Genomic DNA, 20,780 nt, shown 5'->3' on the forward strand with positions numbered 1-20,780 from the left:
TGAGGTGGATTATGAAGGTCGAAGAGAAAGGCCAGCCCATTACTGAAAGAGAATATAATTGAATTTTGCCAGTTTTATCTGGATGGCTACCCTCTGAAGATGAAGGGCTAGTGCCACTTTTTCATTGCTGTTAGTCTGTTTTCTTCACTTCTCAGCTCCCTCTTTTCACAGACCCAGACCCATCTGGAGCTAAGAAAGCACATTAGCAAAAAATTCCCACAAAGGGTTGGTTTTGTGCAGCCAGCTATGCTTTCCCCACACTTACTGCAGCTTTTCTTGAAAGAGTTCATCTGAACTCAGTATCCTTACTCTCAGAGTAAGGCATTCTTGAACAGAGTAAGACAGTGTTGAGAGGTAACAGTGGAATCTTAAGGTGGGCTTTGACTATTATGATCCAGGCATGCACATTACTGGTTGTTGGCTGCATAATTCATTCACATTTTGTGCCAGAGGAATCTCTTACTTCATGAGTTAAATTTTATTCATAGCTGAAGTCTACATTCAAAATAATACTGGGCTATTATGGAAGCAAAGACTTATAAAAATTGAAAACTCCCTTTGAAACACATGCTTTCCAGTAAGAACAGCTAGCAAAATGCAAAACACTGTCAACATTCCAACACCATGATGTCAATTTTCATATGCACAGACAAAATGCTACACGTAGAAATCAACTCTCTGTATCTTCCTTATTTATGGTGTGCTTGTATTTCCCTCTATTTTCATTAGCAGAACTGCACCATGCAGTGGAGAGTGCAACCCCTTAAAAGGTTCAAAGGAATCTTCTGAATATAGTAAATCTGGCAAAAAGTCACATCTTCTTAAAAAGTGAATTTCCATGTTCTGCTTCAGTTCTCCTGAAAAATAGCATACATGCTCTAAGGACTGGTTTTGATGTTTCCCTCTGCAGAAGTTCAGAGAAATTCCTGCCAACAGGGATGGTCTGAAACACCTGATAAAATGGTCTTCAATGACACACAATAAAAAAGTGACATGTAAAAAAAATGGAAATCACTTCAAATTTTTCAAGGTTTATAAGCAACAGTCAAATTATCTTTATTATTGCCGTTTTTGTTTTTTTTTTTTTCCAGAGGGATAAATGCAGGCAATTTTTAAGAAAACTAACAGCTGCAGACACAGCTTTAAATGCCATCTGTCCTTAGCAGTTACATGAAGAAGAGATGAAATGATTCACACCACACACCAGGAAATACGACAACCAGCTAGTTAGCACTAATGAAATTCAGCCTCAGCTTGCTTCCTATGGGCAGGTCCTGCTCAAGAAAAACTCCCACTGATGTCTCAGGCAAAGTGCCTGCAGACTTCACTGGCACTGTTACTCGAGTGCAGAATGTTGTACTGTTAAGTAGAAAGCTTGAATTTTACAAAATAAGGTCTCACTTGTGGCACAGTAACCTAAGGAAGTCCACAGGGCTCCCCAGCCTGGATCTTTTTCAGGACTGAGGTTTTATACTGCCTAGGCTGAGTCGTCATACTACCACTGATTCAGTGTGATCTTTTGGCAGCCAAGGGATGATGGGACACTCCTATAGCACCAGGTGAACAGGACCAGTTATTTTCTTCAGCGTTCTCAAGGACTGTCCTTAAATAATAAAAAGAAAGTCTACAATTCCTGTATCTCCCCGTTTCTAAATAGTGGCTTCTATGTGACATATGACAGATGGCTCACAGAGGTCTAAATTCAGCAAGAAAAATAAGCAATTATAAACAAATACATCACTGATGTTTGCTAAGGACATAATTCAAGCAAGTTCAAAAGATCAGAACAAGACCCACATGTTCTGTTATCCCAGCTTAGGCCCTTCTCAAGATGGTTATCTACAGGAAGAAATTTTCTCCAAGAAAAGCTTAGTGTTCCCAGTACATCTCTGTTGCTCTTGGAGAAACCATGCATTTTTTTAAAAATAAATTAAAATTCAGCTCATAAATAAAAATCAAAAATATCCAAAAAAATTTCCCTTTCCAAGTAACACTGCTGTTTAAGACTAGGTAAAGATTTAAAAGGTTGCAAGTTAGGAACAGGTGATGCTAAGAGGATATTTGAAAGGCCCATGAGACTCGCAACATTAAGTAAAATGTATTTGCCTACTGCTCTAATTGCTTACTAATTTTCAAATCTATTCCCACTGGAAAAGCGATGGCATTTTAAGCCCAGCTCCTGGCATTAAAAATACATTTATAGCTTCCTCTTAGCAGAAGATAAACAGCTGCATAGTAAAAACTCATACATTAAGATGGCATTCTAGAGGTTTTCTTACAGTTTTGACCAACCTATTGTGTTCTAAATTTAACTGAAAGAGGTAGGAAGAGGAAATGGGAAAAGCATCTGAGTATGCAGTTTCACACTGGGGTGAAGGCAAGTTCTCACTCATGCAGGGTACATGTATGGAATACTTGTGTCTTACAGAAGGACTGATCACATAATGAAAGTGGAATTTAAGCCAAGCCTTATTTAGTAAAATATCAGAAGCCATTTCTCTATTTACCTTGCTTAAGGAAATACTAGTGTTCATTTAAAAACAAGAAAACTACTCCAGCAATTAAGATTACCCCAATTTCCTTGCATAATTAAAAAATCATTCCAAAACTTTAAAATTTGAAAATGCACCAGAAACATAATAAAAATGTTTGTAAAGAAAAAAATAAAAACAATGTAAAAATGCAAAATATTCCCAGCAGACACAAAGAAGTCCAAAATGTAGGCCCCTACATTGGTTTTGAGCAAATTCTTATGCATCCAGGACATACCTCCAGATACACCTGGAGTCTGCAGAATGTATTTCTTTGTTAGTTTATAAATTGGTCATAAGCGACTGCAGGTCTAGGATCGGTTCTAACTTCTAGTTCAGCGATCCTCAAGTGTAGCCCCAAGGAACATCAAAATGGCATAAGAACAGCTGAACTGGTTCAGACCAAGGATCCAACTAGCCCATCAGCTTCCAACAGTAGCCATAACTGGACACTCAAAGAGCACGTCCAGAGAACGTATGCGCAATACTTCCCTGGAATACTTTCCTGATCTCACCTACTTTTCTTAGCCTGCTGTGGTTTGCCTATATAGTAGTACTTAATGGATCTTCCCAGTACTCATCCTGTCTCCCCTGAAACCCATGTAACTACTCAAAAAAACCACCAAACCCTATGGTGCCAAAGGTCATACATGGAGAACCACCACCTTTCATTGTTTTGAATCTGTCCCCTGGGTAGTTTTCTTTAATGGCACTCTGTCCTTATGTTGGAAGAAACAAGTTACCAGCTGATTCCTATCGAGTCTTTCCACCTCATTCATAAAGGAATCAGGACTGTCTGCAGTACTCAAGTATGGGCAAACCAGGAATTCATACAGTGAAAGGATGATGGTCTTCACTTTTTTTACACCTTCCCCTCACAGTATTTCCTACCATTTAGTTTGCACTGTTAACTGCTGCCAAGCTCTGAGGTGGCTGTACCACAAAAAGACTTTCCCAAGAATCACTGATCTAGAGGAAAAGCATAATGGTTAGTCACATAAAGCACCTTATATTCATATAAATAAAGGTATAAAATCAGACTAAAAAAAATGAACCTGTTCAAGCAGCCTTATCAGTTAGTGGAATTAGTAAAATCCCTACACAGTACAGAGCATACACAACATCTCTCCAGTGATAGATTAATTCCCTCTTCTGCTTTCTAACAAAAGTGTTGATAATATCAGCTGAAAGAATCAGTAATATGTTGGATGAACCTGGCAGTTTCCAACCAGAATATTATGTACCAAGCAGCAATACTCAAGACTCTACTATGCTATTGGTTTTTGCAGCCAACATCCATGTTAGTCAACCAGGGAACAGTTTAAAACTATTTGGAGATTCAAGAAAACAAAACATCAAATGAGTAATGAGACCTTGAAAACATCTAATAAGAGGAGACTCAAGAGAGGAAGCTAAATCATGTTTCAGCATATTTCATTTGTTACACTTCCACAGAGAGCACTGATCTTGCTTAGCTGCCTGCTTCCGCACCACTGCTACACCAGCAAGAGGCTGCAGTAGCTGGGAAAGCAAGGAAAACTCCCATCAGAAGAGGCAAATCTGAATGTATCAGCACCAGTACTTGCATTGTCCTTTCACATTTCTTCATCCCACTACATGGCCTGGAGCAGCCACATATACAAGCAAGGAAATTGAAACAAAATGGGGGGGGGGGGGGGGCGGGGATTTTTTTGGAGCTAGTTAATTTCTTGCTGAATCAGCCAGCTGGAATAAAGCCAGTTTCTGCAGTCTTCTTGGAGCTTCTGCAAGGTGCAGGCCAGGAAACACTTAATGCCAAACAGAGCTTGACAGAACACAATCCCCTACTCTTTGCATTCTGTGCCAGTGCTGCTGTGCCCATGTCATCTTATGTCTACGATACTGAAAGGCAATATCAGGCAGCTAAAATTCTTCTTTATGTCTGCCTTTACTACAAAGTAAGCCTCTATTGGTCCTTTCACATATACACACTATAAACAATACCCTATTCTGTTTGCATGCATTGACAAGAGACTGTATCCTATAAATTTTAAGCAGCTTCGATTTTTGGCAAAGCACCTGATGACAGAAAAAACATTACATAAATACAGAAATACATGTTTCCACATATAAGCAAATGCTCCACTTATTTAATGCTACAAAACAGCATCATTAACCAGTCGGGACCTCCCACCATGACACAAACTGCAACAGTTAGCATACAGCAACAATTTAGTAATTGCAATCATAAATGCATTTTTAATATTGTTTCGCAATTTAGTCTAGCTGACTTGTATTCACTGTGTTTCTAGTGCATCCAGAAGCATGACAAACTTGACAATTCTTGGAAACCACATTTCTCAAAACAGATTGAGAATGCTGTTTTCATTTTCTCTATATAATGATATAAAATCTAATAAATATAAAATTAGAAACAGAAATAACATTGTTCCTAAACAATTTATGTAATATGCTGTCTGGAAGGGATATATTAGGCCAAGTTTTCAAAAACTGCCCTCCCTTTAAAAACATGTGATGCTTGTACTTGCACTTCTCAAGTATTATCAAATATCTACACACCCAGGTACTAGAATTTACATGACAGAAACCTATTCTCTCAAAAGAGTTTTAAGGGTGAAAGTTTTGTTTTAATCAGCTAAATATGATGACAAATGCTTAGCCAGACTTCAGGAAGTGCCTAAGACACCTAATGCCTGGTTTCCATTGGATTAATTGAAATTTACTTTGTTACTTGTTTCAAAAAATCCAGCTAAAGACCTACCAATACAGTTAAGTACTTAACAGTATTCGTGTTTAACCTATCTCAAGTCTTACCAAAAATCATCAAAACAAAGGCTTCACATGACACACACCCTTCTGAAAATTCCGCTGTATCTGCATTAAGTTTAGCATCCTTGTGAAGCTGACAGTTATCAAAAGGTGAGTTCATAGATCCGTACTTCCTCCTAGAAGCTGGAGTGAGGCCATGTTGAAAATTTGACCATTAAATTCAAGGGTGTTTGACACAGTCTACAGACTTAAGCTAACATCAAGAAAAGCTCTCCACTTATGGGAAAGTTATATGCATGCTTTCATAACCTAAAGGAATTATTTACCTATCAGTGACAACAAAGTGAATGCAGAGGGCAAATCAGAACTGCCAGGCTATACAGTTCCTATGTGGGTCTTAGTTGTCTCTCCAGAGTTACCATGGCTATACCCAATGTCCTTTCTGGAATGTTGTGCTCATTAGCAAAGTGTACTTCAAAACCAAACACGTTCTTTCACCATGCACAAACTCTCTGTTTTACAGAGATCTTGCATAGTAAGAATTGCGCTGGAATTGTTCAAGTAAGATTATCTTGGACTGTATGCAGCCACAAGACCTTATCATCAATATTATCAACAATATAAAATGTTAACAACACACTGACTTAACTGTAAAGTACAACATTTGGACAGTATGATATAACTTGTGCCTGAAGATTTCTTGCATAGCCTTACAACACAACCAAGTACAGAGGCACAATAGTAAATCTGCTCCTACTATCACTGAAATTAATATATTTTACTACTTCATTGCAAGCCACATTATATTTGGTATTTACTTAAACCCCAGCTCAGGCGAGCATGGAGAACTGTGTTAAGAAAAGCTTCAAGCCCCAAAATTGCAGATAGAGACATATATGTGAATGCTACGGGTTCTAAAAGTAAAAGCAAATTAAAAGGACTCAGATTTTTTAAAATATATGTTTTTTTGAAGTGAAACTCATTATTTTGGATGACCAGATCACGATTTCTGAACAAACAGTAAAAGGGTTTTAATATCAGCACAATCAATCATGCATCACAGAAAGTGTACAAAGGCAGGATTTTGGTGCATCATGCAAAACTGCCACCTCAGTGCTGCTTATGCCCCAATTTGGTAAGGAATATGAAGGATCCAGCTGCACCAAGCAGACCCGAATGAGTAATTATCAATGACTAAGTGTTCAAGTATCTGCTAAAACCAAAGATTATCCTAGAGCTATTCCTTCACTTCTCCACTACTTTCTCAAGAGAAATTAGAAGCCACTGGCTGTTATGAGAGATCATTCGTACACTGGAGGCTTCTCTAAAAGCGTTCAACTCTTGGATATGTAGTTTTGGAACCAGAAGTTTGCAGCTCTACACACAAGTTATTTGAGAATCATTCCCCAATTTTTAGTGTAACCTTATCAGAAATTATCGTCACAGTGAGCACTGATACCCATGTTTGAAAACATAGATACAGAATTCAAAGTCTAGCTGGATATTGAGACTGAACCACCTTTGCTGCATTGGAACGAATGGGTTTGGACCATGGTTTAGCTGAATAACCAAAGGCTGATTTTCTGAGTTGTATCACCACAAACATCATTCCTAATCACTATGATAAAAACATTTACTGAGAAAAAAATAAATAAATAAGATAGTAAAGGGATGCCTTCACTGATATCATCTGTACTTTTGATAATCTCCCCTAGCTGACTTAAATTTTTTGAGTACATTTTAAAAAATAAGTATTCATACATAGTTTGTGTCTCAAGTCACAAGGCAGATTCATCACGATTTTTCTGGCAATTCAACTCTTTTGGATTGTAAATTGAGGGTAACAGCAGTTCAGATCCTATGAGCAATCGCTGAGCAATCATTATTAGTCATAAATTCAAAGCAAGTTCAGAAACTTACATAAGTTTTCTGGTAATGCTGTCACTGAGTTACAACTTTGTCAATAACAATGAGTATTTTAAGTCAGAGCATTTCTAGAGTCTCAAAAGTGTTATTCGTCTATAGTGGAGGCATTTCAATCTTCAAACCGAGATTAAAACCACAGGGCTATAGAGGCTGATGGCAAAAGTCCAGATGGGTGCAGAATTGCAACCTGTCTACAAAAAAGGGAAGCTGCTTCAGATTTAAGTCTGGACTTGCGAATCTCATCCTGATATTTTTGATTAAAGTTACTGGAGATTTAAGAATCCTTACTGTTGTACGGCATGTAGATCATAATCTGCTTTCTGAACATCAGTGTGCAATACATTCAGTGACTGTAAAACGATATTCCAAAGGTTTTCCACAAAGATGGTCTCCAAGTCCACTATGTCATATAATGGACATCAGATTTTTGGCCTTGCAAAGCTCAACCTTAAAGACATTTACTATGTTGGTAGCTTTTGGCAGATTAGTTATGGCAGAATCATTTTGAATAAGATAATGTTTTCAGCATGTATATCCTTTATATCCAAAATTTCACAGATAGTTAGAAACAACCATAATGCAGGCAGGGATTGCAGAAACATACATCATGGGAGCAACCAACAGTTTATTCAATGAATATGTGACCTATGAAACTTTCCCTTCCATAGAATCCCAGAGCTAATGCTTCTTAAATAACCAGACATTGTATCTTTGCTGTTATTCCCTCCTTGGGCATTAGGAACCCTATGGTCTTTGGAGGTGAAACAGACTGACTTGAGGAGGGTTTAATTTGGACTGCAGGTCTCCAGGAAGATATCTACATGTTCCCAATTTGAAACCAGCATACTAGAGAATAAATCTAAAATGAATCCATGTGTAAAATTCTTGATGATATATGTCTACACAGATCTGCTAGCCATCATTTCTTGCTGCCATTAATCCATTAGTAAGAATATACAAATATACAGTCTTACATATATTTCATAATATAACATCATCTAGCTGAATGGTATAATAAAATGTTATCACAAGGTTAAGAAAAAGTTGGTTACCAGGCTGAGCATCCTGCCTTTTCAATTACCAATATGTACTCAAGAGATCACTTAAAACCAGCAAAACTGGGCTTGCATGCTTCAATTTTATTTGCTAGCTGATCTCCTACAATCTGTACTATTGATACCTCAGTTGCTACTGTGTGAGAAAAAAAATGCAGAGCCTTTTACAGAGCGTTTAGCAATAAATACACATGAATAGTTAATGTTCACAAATACATATAGTCTATGGAATACAGTAACTACTTTGAACAGATATATCATTTAAACCTTTAGAGACAACAAATTATTCTATGTTGCTGCTACCATTGGCGGGGGGGGGGGGGGAGTGTTCTTTGGTTTTTAAGAAAAACGTACATTTGTTCTGATTACCATTGGCTTCAGACTAATGCAGTTCCATTAATTTCATTTTTATTGTCTCATATCAGAAAAAGGAGGCTCTAGACCTGCAAAAGTACACAGCCAAGGCTAGCCTGTAAGCCGCTTTCTGTCATAGAGCAGATTTAATGAACAAGCAGCTCAGCAATGCTCAATGGTAAACTATTCACTGGGTTATCCTATGAAATCTTACTTATCTACCAGTATAGCAACAAATCTGCCCTTGACAAAATTTTCTCAAACTTGAGACATTGCATAAGGGCAGAGTTCAGTCTGGAGCACAGCTAAACACCATGCTGTGCTTGTTACTCTATTATGAAGAATCAGAAGGGGCTGCTATAACCAAAGTTAACTCATTTCTTCTCAGTAACAGCTACCTCTTTTTCACAACTTCTCATGTTAAAGTTTTCTTTGCATTACATTCATACCACATGCTTTTTAAATGGTCATTATTTTATTCTGTACCTGCCCTCAAGCAGGATGAAATTAATCAATTGCACATAAGTGACATGACATAGACTTGTGACCTTGCCCAGCATCCAATTGTTTCTAATTGATTAGCTCCAGACATAAACACTTTAATAGCCAAAAACAACACAAGTGAAAGCTACGGTACAGTATTAGGGTAGAATGACTGTGTGTGGTCCATATAGTATGGCCCCAAGCAACCAATCAAAGAATTAATGGTTATTGGATACCAAAAACGTTATGTTAAATAATATAAAATACCTTTAATGTGCCTAAAATTGTGATAAAACACCTAAAACTTGGGAGGAGAAGGGCCTCCTACAAGACTGGGGTTAAGTGCTAATGACTCAAATATGCCAAATAGATAAGAATATTTTAAAGGACAATCAAGATCAAAAAATTTGACCTGGCTTGAAATGTTCATAAAGCTACTCACAATAGCCTATTGATTACTACAATGTGTTTGGGTTGTTTTTATTATAAAGAGACAAGTGAAGCTATGCCAAACCATTCGTGGAAAAGAGGAAACTATGCCACTGCCGGTTCCAGTTCTACAATAAGAAAAATATGAAAGAAAAAAATACAAGAAAAATATTGTAAAAGAAAAAAACCCACCAACAGTCTCTTCATAACCAAAAGGCCCAGACACAAAGTTGACATTTCTCTTCTCTGAAGTTCTATTTTCACCTTGAACAGGACTATTAAGTGAACTATAAACTACTTTCTGAGTGTTTTACAGGGCCACTTCTGACAGCATCACTCAACTGCTTGCACACAAAAATACAAGCTGAACAAGCACAGCAACTCAGTAACATTTTTGTTACTGCACAAGAAATACACAAGCAAAAAGTAGATCATCCCACTGTTGCCTCGCTGCTTGGACATGCACTGAATGCACTACAGTTTACTACACAATTAATACAAATCTACTAATTTTTACTTTAATGGTGAGTCCTTTGCTAACCCATGTACTTTCATGACTAACTGCAATCATAATACAGATACAGGAGGTGTTCACCAACAGGTAGCTGCCAAATGACTCACGGCACACAGTGCCATCAGCAGAGCTACTGAGGATGGGTTGGAGACCCATTCTCACTACATTAAATCTCAAAGTCCACCATAAATCAATCATTGCTTACTCAGCTGTCTCGTACAGCCTCCTCAGTTCTTCATACTCTTTGAATTTACCCTTGCCTGCTCTGTTATCCTTCAATTCAAAATTCTTAAGGATGCCCAGCACACCAGGCTCCATGGTGAAACCACCACTTCTCAGCATTGCAATAGTACAAACAGTACACAAAAATATTACAGTAAATAGCATCACTGATTTCATTTAAAACCAAGATTTTAGTTTGTTGTCAAAAACTACTACGTACTTCAAAAAATGATGTTATTTATTTAAAAAAAATTCTTTGGTTTGTTTAGCTATCCTTTTCAAAGGATTTCTGGATTTGGGTATATTTAAGACTACAGAATCCTTGAAATGTTCTGTGCTGTGGGAACTATCAGTATAGAGAATGACATACTATAACAACATCTTTGCTACATGCCAGCACACCATATTTCTTGAAATACTCATTTCTTGGAACTGATTAGGCTCATGTGTCAGGCAATAGATCAGTTGGCAGCTATGGTTTTCCTCCATAGTTCCTGTATTCATTGAACACTTGAAGCAAAGACCTTTTTGGACACTTTGGACAATTTAAACAAAGATACCCCTGACACTGCCCTCAAGTGCTTTAGAAGTTTGTACCCATGTATTTATATAACCCTTGACATTTAGAGTATCTTAACATTTATCAGGTGCTAAACCTTCTGGGGGCAAAAAAGCAGCTGTGTTGCCTAGAAAGACCCATGGCATTACACATCTGGCAAGATCTCCCTTTGGCTCCCATTTGGTAAAGTCAGGTACAATATTACTAGGAAGAGAATATTAATTTCCCACATGGATGTCTTTGAACAATTCAGTGAAAGGAAAAGCTCATCGGGAGCCTTTTATTTACAGCAGTTTTCTGTTTAAAAAACAATAATTCAAAGCGTGTAGCAAGATCACCTGATAAAGGACCAGGCATGACAACAGCAGTAAATTCATTACCTACCTGTAGGTGAGCACAGACAGCAATAGCCAGCCAAATGATCTCCCAGGAGAGCCCTGTGGCTTTAGGGCTGGCCATCCTCATGCCTTAGGGCTCTGCTGAGAGAAATTGTTTCAGGTTACAAACAAAATCAAGAGGGCTCCGCCAGAATTTCAATGACTAAAGCAAACTGGGCAAAGGCATGGAACCGGCCTTTGGAAGAAATGCAATGCAAACACGGGAGTTTTGTGCTGGCCAGAGGAGCAGCCGCACAGTGCATGCCATGAGCACAGCCTGCAGGGTGAGGTAGTTCCAGTTATGGAACATAAAGGGAGGGAAATTAAAGGTTTGCGAAAACTGGCAATACTGGGCAAGTTTGAGGATCTCCTGAATGTGGGAGAATTTATCACATTGGGAACCCCTCCTATCTTGGTCTTCCGAAGGTAAAATCCGAGGAGCATAGGATTTCTGATGTACTGCACCAGCACTTTCACCCACTCAAAGCTGAAAGCCCAGCCCTGGGACTTCAGCAGTCATTTGCACTGCCTTTGAAAGCTCTGATCATAACAGCTCAGATAATAAGTGATCAACACAGAGGAGAAAAAAAAAATCCATCAATTTAGTGATCACTGCTATTACAAGGCCAGCACAAAACCTTCAGTCACTTTTACTAAAAACGTCGATTTAAAATTGCCAACAAGAAAAATGTGTAATAATGCTGCTAATTCTTATAATTCCTAGTGTCAATGCATCTTTTTGCCTCAGACAATTCATTACCACAGTGATCTCAAAATAGCACAGATTCCGCTCACCCCTCATACACACGCAGCCACACAAACAGCCCTCCCTCCTCTCCTCCCAGCCACCACCCCACGATTTTGCAAAGCCCCACAGTGAACGCAAATCTCTCCTCCAAAAACAGTACTCCTTTCTAAAAGGTCAGCTATCCCAAAGGAAAACCGTCTATCCAAACCGTTCTTGCACCTGTCAACTAAACACAATTAAGAATCCTTACAGAAATAAGTGTTTATTCCCTCCCTCCCCCCCAAAAAAAATTAGAGTTCCCCTCCCTCCCTCCCTCCCAAAACCTTTAGCACTCCTGGACGCTTTTGTGATTCGGAAGTTTCCATCAGCTATAGCAGTAAGAGAAGGCAGATTATCTTTATTTTCTTCCCCTCACCAGGCACTGCCGAGAGCCACAACTGGCAAAACACCCACGACTCCAGCACTTCACAACTGCCGGGTGCCCGCCCGCCCGCCCCCCCCCCCCCCCGGGGCTCCCCAAGCACCCCGCTGCCTTCTCGAAGGCTCCTCTAGGACGACCCTCGCCCGGCACCGCGGCCGCTGGCCCCGGCTGGCCCGCCCGGGGGAGCCACCCGCCCGCCCGCCTCCCGGGAAGCCGCTCGGGGAAGCGGGTCGGGAGGCTGCCACTGCCCGAGGGCCAACCCGGGCTGCCGCAGCTCTCCCCGACCCCGGCGCGGCCACCGAGCTCACCCACCTGGTGCGGGGCCCGGCTCGGCGGGGAGCGCGCAGCGGGGCTGGGGCCGGGAGAGAGGCGGGGAGCGGGTCCGGGTCCGGCTCCGCCGGCGCCTCCTTCCCGCTCGCAGGGCAGGGGAGCGCCTTGCCTGTCACGGCACCGGGGATACAGCATCCTGCATCACGAGCGGCGGCCCCTCCCTCACGCCAGGCTCCAGCCCACCGCCGCACGTTAGCCAAGGTCCTACAGGCTGCTGGCAGCGGGCCGCCCCCGCCCGCCCGCCGCAGCCCGGCCCCAGCGAGAGGCGCCTCCACCTGCGGCGCGGGGCCGCGGCCCGGCGCGGCGCCCGCTCCGCCGCCGCGGCTCGGCACCCGCCGCGCAGCCCCTGCCACCGCGGCCAGCCCGGGCGGGCGGCCGGCCAAGGGCCCCCCCCGGCTGCGGAGGCGCTGGCGGCGCTCCGGTGTCGGCGGCCGAGACCCCCGCAGGCCGGGACCAAGCAGTTCGTCTTCCCTCGAGGGGCAAAAGCTACCGTGAAGTCAGCCCCCACATCTGATGCAAAGCAGCTTCTAAAACCACAACCATCCTGTGTCTCATCCCCAAGTAACTCTCACAATACAGCTGCAAATCTGCTCACGCACCGAGGAGGTCTTTAATCATGCTGCCCTCTACGATATTTTTAGGTTTCCTACTGTAAATCTGGCGAGTACGTCTCCTACGACAGCTTTGCTCTCGCTTTGCCTCTGAGGTTTGGGCTGCTAAACAGGAACACCAAAATCCTCTACCTTCGTGCTACGGCTTCCACCGACGTCCCAAGCTTTCCTCGAGTCCTCTAAAAGCAGCACGTAGAAAAAGGCCTATTATCCCTGCCACCGAAGTTAAAAATACGATCCAGTGGACTAAACATAACCGATGAAGAGTTTGTTCAAATATGTTGCGCTGGAAGCTTTTCCAATCCGTGTAGGTTTCTCACCAGCACGGGAAAGCGCCTCCGCCATGGTTAGGAGCAGAGTGCCCTCTGCCGAAACTAGCCCGGCAGAGGAGCCGCGGCCCCGGGCAGCCCGGCAGCGGGACGGCACCGGCCCGGGGAGCCGCGCAGCCGCCCGGCCGCAGCCCGCGGGCTCTGCGGGACAGCAGCGCCGCCGCACGCACACCTGCGCCGGCCGGGCCGCCGCCCCCTGCCCCTGCCCCGCGGGCTGCTCCCGCAGGCTCACCCTGCCCGCGGGGGCAAGCTGCGCTTCACAGTCCGCACATCAGCATCGTGACAGGCCCTGTCACAGCCCAGGATACTGCTAAGGACCCGACCTTGGCTTTTTCTAATACTGGTCAGCTGAAAGTATATCGGCCTTCTGGGCAGCTTTGCTTTTCACCCGTTTCAGTTGATACAGTACTTCAACAGCCACTTAGTCCTTGAATGATAACTTCAGCTACACCCCTGCAACTTATCTTCAAAAAAGACATGCCAGTGCAGTCAGCATATACATCAAACTATCACAAGCAATTTTAATGTCAGAATTTAGCCATTAGATCAATGGATGCAGAAAATTAATTTTCCTGTCCCAGAACTATGGCTGGTAGTACTACAACAACAACAACAAGAGATATTCATAAATAGAGGATGAAGCTGACCCTCAAGACTAGTTAGGAATGTACAGTTTGCACCATCCCTGCTCAGATTATCACCTCTCTTACAATTGTTTACCCCTCAATAGTGAAGCAGTCCCCCCTAGGGCCCTGAAGTAAAAGCTGCAGTGGGCTATGTGTTTGTTTGCCGGACAAAACAGCTCTATGTTCCTAGCACTGGTGTTACCTATAGATTACATTGAAAGGTTTGGCCCTGGTGTAGTCGACCAGCTTGCATATATGTGATTAAAACAAGGTCATTCCGTAATTTAATTTGAAATTTAGACAAAATATGTAAATATCTATCATGACAAACAAAGTTTGAAAAACAGAGGACCTTACAAGTGGCAAAACATGGCCTTGGGAAAAGGAATAGACACTTTAAATACGCCAAGCTAGGGCATAACAAGATAAGCTCAAGGAGAACCAATGGTTAATGAAACCAAACAGAAAATTACTTGAATTATCCTAATTAACATACTACAAGATCCTTCCTGGAGGAAAGAGAGCCTCCTGCTAACAAACCCCCCTCCCCGCAGAACATGCCCAGTGAAAAGAACACTGCACTTGAGGCAACCGGTAAGAACCAATGAGAATTAAGTGTGGCTAAACATAATTGTAAATAATTGTTCAAAGCGTATACAACGTTTCACTGTGTGTTAAGAGGTGTGCTAGCTTTGTGGATTCTACCTGGCACCCATCTCTGTGCAGATGTGCAATAAATGATACCTCAGCTCTGTGTGTGAAATTGGCTCTTTGCACACTGGGTAGCAAACTCCACTTGTCAGACAACACTGGGATTCTAACAGCATTTTCCAAATTTGAATGCTGCTCAGCATTTCTGTGGGTTTTTTTTTTTTTCCTTTTTTCAGTGCTACTTATCTGTGCGCTTTACTTTCTCCTTCCAGCTTACTCTATTACCTTCCTTCAATGTTATCCAGGTCATTTGCTTCAGATCAGTTGGCCCTGTGCATCCCTAACCATAAAGGATAATTAAACATCATGTACACAAGCCTGAGAAACATTTCCTCATCTCCTGCAATAAATTGGAGAGTAGAAAAGTAGTTGTGCAATAGGAAGTTGCCAAGGTTAGCTCGTGTCAGGTTCATCGACTTAAGTTAGGCTGCTGCTTACATACAACTTAATTCCTTGTGTGAACTCAGTCCCAGGCTGTCAGTTCTATATCTGAATTTATACAGCATGTAAGAAAATGGAGGCAAGCACCTGCAAGCATTACCCCCAGGGAGACATCAGAAAACAGTATTGTAATAAATAATGCAAGTACCTTCTGGTTCCTACCTAGTAAAATAGCAACTGGCAATATGTCTTGCCCCAGCTACTGAAATGACAGCGTTAATCCCATTCCCTCCCATCACCCATGGTCTGGGGTTTTTTTATTACTTTGAAGTACCTTTTTATGAGGAAGATGAGCACCCAGGAAATAACAGTATTTGGAGCATACCCTACTACTGGAAACTATACATGGGTTTGGGCAGTTTTTAACAGGGCGTTTTCCTCTGTGAAGCTCATTCTCATTGAATGCTGGTTTGTTGTCTCCTTTATTCGGTTTATTTCTCCACACTCCTGTCACTTCACTGTTTTCTCTCTAGACTTCCAGTGAGCCTGGAAGCTTTGAGATTTTGACTCCTGTTGGAGATCTCCATAACCCCTTCTGCTGAGCCAAGCAAACACTGAATGAAACTCAGCTGTCCAGGCAAGACCTGTTTATTAACAACCACTTCAAAATTCACAACACCTGCAGCTCCATGGCAGACTCCTTCAATACACACCCTAAAATTAAAGGCCACAAACTTCCAGTTTCTGGATGCAGTTTTCATCCCTGGAGAAATCTGTCAGCAATTCTGCAAAAACTAATTGGCCATCCAAGTTTAAAAGAAATCACTTTTTCCTAAGTAAACATTTACCTGCTCTTCTGTTCACTTTGTCTTGCCTGTATGGATTATGAACACTTCAAGGCAGGAGCTGTTGTTGTCTATTACATTATGTTTGTACAACCCCTGGTTCAGTGTCAAATCCTTTAGGTATTACCTTATTAGCAATTTTTACCACAGAGTCTTCTAATTCCCACTCATGCCACATGAGCTTGGCAGAGTTGGTACAAGGTTTTTTTGAATAGGAAGCTATAGCAATGCTCTTAACACTCAGAGTTCTCTTGCATAATTCCTGTATTTGTCTCTTGTTACTAGCAGTGCTTTTTTATTACATATATGCTTTTCTTTTGCTGCTCTCTAAACTATGCATCATTTAGATGATGTTAAATATGACAGCTGTAAAGCCCTTACTGTTCATAAAATTGTGAAATATGGGCACTTGTACTTCTTTCATTGAACACAATCATAATCTTGTCCACCTGTACAGCTGGCATGGTCTCTCATGAGGAACTTGGTTCAAAATATGATGGTCTTATCCTTTGCTTTATACTGACTTAAGACCATGTGTCTTCACTATTGAACACAACCATGACATATTTTGTCATTTGTTGATTTACATTCAATTGTAACACAAAATTTCAGCTTACACTTAACAGTGCCCGCAGATAAGGTGTAGAAGATGGATCCTGCAAGGTATATCTAAAGGCAAAACTGAAGAAAATTACATCTCTGGTCTGGTAAACAAAAACCTCTGTTCAATCACATGATAACCACCAGATTTCACTCTCTTGGTGAACATTAATGGAAAATCTTCACATCTAAACAAGAAAAAACATGTTTTTCTATTTAACTTTGTCCTGAAATGCAGGTATACAAACTTATTCAGCAGACTCCACTTTTATATAAATATTCTCTCAATTTCAGTTCAGCTAAGCAAATCTGATGATAATGAAGGCCATTCTTTCATCTTAATAGAAGTCCGTACTACTCAGGAAAAAATATGTTTGGCTAAACTACAAATCTTCAATCCATTGAAACAGTGCAGAACAACATTTAGTTCATAAATCAGGATTATGTCTACTGAACACCAAACCTGGAAGTATCATGCAGAGACTCCATGCAGAAACTGAATTTTGGAATGAGGCCTCAAAGTTATCAGTGATTGAGCTGCACCTGATTGACTAATATAAGGAAAATGTTCAGTTTCCTGTAACTAGAGCCATGAGAACCCTGACATGGTATAATCAGTTCTTTGGCCCTGCATTGGTTTTGTACAGGGTGCTTGTTTACCCTGAAATAGCAAGCTCTCTAGGGTAGAAAGCAATAGTGCGCTGTCACACTTCACAAAGATGTTATAAAGAGTAAAGCCTCTGTTAGTATAAAGGTACAAAGTTCAGCTACAGCACTGTCTTGGATTTCTTGGTGTTATGGAACCCATTGCATTCCACATTGATCCTCACCATGGGCTTTGGAAAAGCATCCATCAGTATAGTAAATAGAAAAAAAAATTCTGGCTTAGAGAAAGAAAAACTACTTATGTATAGACCTAAACATTATAGAAGAAAACTAGTGTCTTCCTCTCAGTTTGTGTTTAAATGAATCTAATATTAACCAATACAGTATACACAAATGGTCACTATTTCAAGTATTTGAATAAATATTTGTCCTTTCTTGTCTCTCAAAATCCTTTTTATCCTCAAGCAAAACAACTTTTGGCTCATTTGCATATTTATGATCCTGTACAGTAGTAGCAGTTGCATCAAATTTCATGACTCTCCAGAACAAACATGTCTTTATTCAGATGGCACATACTTACTTTTTGTTGTAGTTCAGTGTCCATAGCCCTAACTAAAATGTAAGAACTCACATTTTGAGATAAATTTATAATGCACTTACGAGATCATTTTGTGGTTTTATAGGATATTTTTTCAGAAGTGCTTATTGTGGGCATAATTATACAATATGAACTGGTATAGGTTAAGATTGAATGCAGATAAGGCAAAATGAAAAAAATCATTGCAGAAGTAAAATGGCTTTAGTTTATTTACACATAACTCTGTTCTTTAACAGAGTTTTTTCTTAGTTCGCAAAAAAAAATATGCAACCCCACTGAGGACTGTGGATATGCCAGCTTTAAATTCCTGAACTTGTCTGCCATTTTCTTCTCATGCAACAGTGACAACAATCTGTTTTCCTCAGTCTGTGATGGCCCTTACCTCTGTGTTTGTTAAAATGTTATTGAGTGCTATGTGAAAAAGACAACATTTGGTGAATAAACAGGAGCTCTGAGGAAATCAGTTGCATTGCAAGTCATGAGGAACAGACAAAGCTTGCTTTGTCTAGACAATTACTGCCCTCATCATAATGGTTCACTGCAGAAAAGCAAGAGTAGTAAAGTAGGTGACCTGTGTCTCACAAGATGACTTGTGCATGGCACTGCATGAGTATCTAAAGATGCTTACTAACATGGAAACAGAAGAGAACATATGCAAGAAGCAGTGAGAAAGAATAAAAAGGACAAGGTTGTCCTTTTACAACAAAGGACAAGGTTGGAAGAAACATAATACATCATTGGGAGGAATACTAGTGACAAAGGCAATGCGGTTATGAAAGCAGAAGATGAGTGATTAATGCAGGGAAATACAGCAAAACCAGTGGAAAGAATAAACGTGGGTAACAGTTGAATTAGATTAAAAAAAAATCAAATTCCCCCCCCAAAAAAATTAGGTCACCAGAAAACAGCCCCAGAAAAGTGACATTGTGCATCAAATTTTGGAACTAAGAGGAACAAAATTTCTACTTCTCACATACAGTCTGCATTTCAGTACCATTACAGAAAAACCTACAACAAAACTCATAACATGAAATGTTATATAAGCTTGTGTGGTGGGAACAAAGCAGCAGATAAAATGTGAAGCCCAAAACCAAGAACGGAACCGTGTACTTACAGAAAGTAGAACCCTCAGCTCCATCTATACTTTTTGAAAGTAAATGTGAGGACAGAGAGCAAGTTTGGAATTAATTTTTGATTCTTCTGTTCTACTTCCATTTGCCAACTTCTTTTGCTGTGTTGGCAAATACTCCTGTTTCTTGAGTTGCAGTTTTACAGTCTTCATTAAGAGTATATTGTGAATCATTATCAAGGAAAAGCATCCATTCTTCTCACCACAGCCTGGCTGCAGCTCAAGTGCTCCATATTGAGTTGAGTGAGGTATTAAGTCAAACACAATAATAGTGGGGTAAACTATTTGGTCTTTATGAAACGGATTCAACTCAGTTCAGCAATGTTACCTGGATGTAAATGAAGACATTTTTGTTATTATGTTCTACTAAAAGAGATGGAAGTGACTTCATTTTCACAAGGGACTCAGATTTGACTTCTCTCTGGTCGAACAGAGGTTGTTTCTGGCTCCTGTGGGAGCCAGCAAATGTATTTGTTATTCTTATTAACAAGCAGTGATGACGTAATCGAATACAATCTATTTGACAATGAATGAGGATAAACGGTTAGCAAGATTTGGTGGATGGAGGGAAAGAACATTTGTAAAGCTCCAGATTCAGAGTTGGGAGCTACCACTAAAAAAAAGAAAAACCCAACTTATTTTCTACTTTCCTTTATATTTTCTTCTTTGCACACCCTGTTGTCGTATGCTATGAGAACCCCTCATAATCCGTGATGTTTCTTCAAAGCCTGATACTGGTATGAATAAAGTCTATAGAACAAAATTATGGTTTTGCAGATCCATGCAGTACCTGAGAATTCTTTTCCTCCTCATTCCATACAGATTTCTTTCAGAAACTAAGGTGTATTCTATGTGAAACTGGAAGAGAGAATACATCTTCAGACAGTGAGCCAGATTCTAGTCATAGCACTACCAGCGTAAACAGTACGAGTACATGACAGTAGCATTTGATCAATGGGAACTGGAAACTAGGACAGCCTGAGACAGAATCTTGTCAGGTGTCACCTACAAAATGTTGTTATGCTGTATACTTTCTCTATTTCATGTTTTACTAAACAAAATCTATTGTTTACGCTTCCATCTTGTAATGCCACAGATAATTTCATTTCTTTACTAACTGCCAAGTTACAGAAGGCTGTTGTTCCAACACAGGCAAAAACCACTGCAAGCCAACTGACTTGTCCTGCTTAAGTAGACAAGTAGAGGCATATACTGAAGTACTACACAGGGGAGCAACTTGTACAGTTATGGGTTCTGGAAAGGACTTTCCCATTTATGTACACTACCACCGATGACACAGAAACTGCCTTTTAATCTTTCTGGTGGGTAATCTCTCATTTTCCCATGGAGCCTCCATACCTACTCCTGTACTATGGCAACCATTATCAGACCAGTAGAACTCAATCAGTCTTCGATAGCTCTAGACATGTGTGAGCACGCACGGCTGCCTGTAAATAGACTGCTTAGCAAAGTATTTATTAATATATTCTAATACATTAGAATAATACCATTTGAAACAAATTATTACTACATGTACAGATTTCTTAAACTATATAAATAAAGGCTGTCCCGTGTTACCTTATTTTGTTTCCAATTAATATTTAGGAAGAGACCCTTATGAGTTAA

The 20,780-nt window shown here is 40.6% G+C and overlaps 1 protein-coding gene across 3 annotated transcripts in view; it reads right to left on the reverse strand.

Moving 5' to 3' along the window:
- Positions 1–20,780, reverse strand: part of ADAMTSL3 (ADAMTS like 3) — a 203,184-nt gene that overhangs the window by 174,632 nt on the left and 7,772 nt on the right. For 2 of the 3 annotated variants that reach the window (XM_055715864.1, XM_055715862.1), the window contains exons 1-2: positions 12,701–12,993; positions 11,227–11,318 (exon numbers count right to left, since the gene is read on the reverse strand). In XM_055715864.1, coding sequence (XP_055571839.1) covers positions 11,227–11,307 — 81 coding nt within the window. In that variant the 5' untranslated portion in view covers positions 11,308–11,318; positions 12,701–12,993. Of the gene's footprint in view, positions 1–11,226; positions 11,319–12,700; positions 12,994–20,780 lie in introns of those variants that run through there. The other variant, XM_055715863.1, reaches the window with a different exon arrangement.

This window comes from Falco cherrug, chromosome 7 (genome assembly GCF_023634085.1).
Source record: "Falco cherrug isolate bFalChe1 chromosome 7, bFalChe1.pri, whole genome shotgun sequence".
NCBI lineage: Eukaryota > Metazoa > Chordata > Aves > Falconiformes > Falconidae > Falco > Falco cherrug.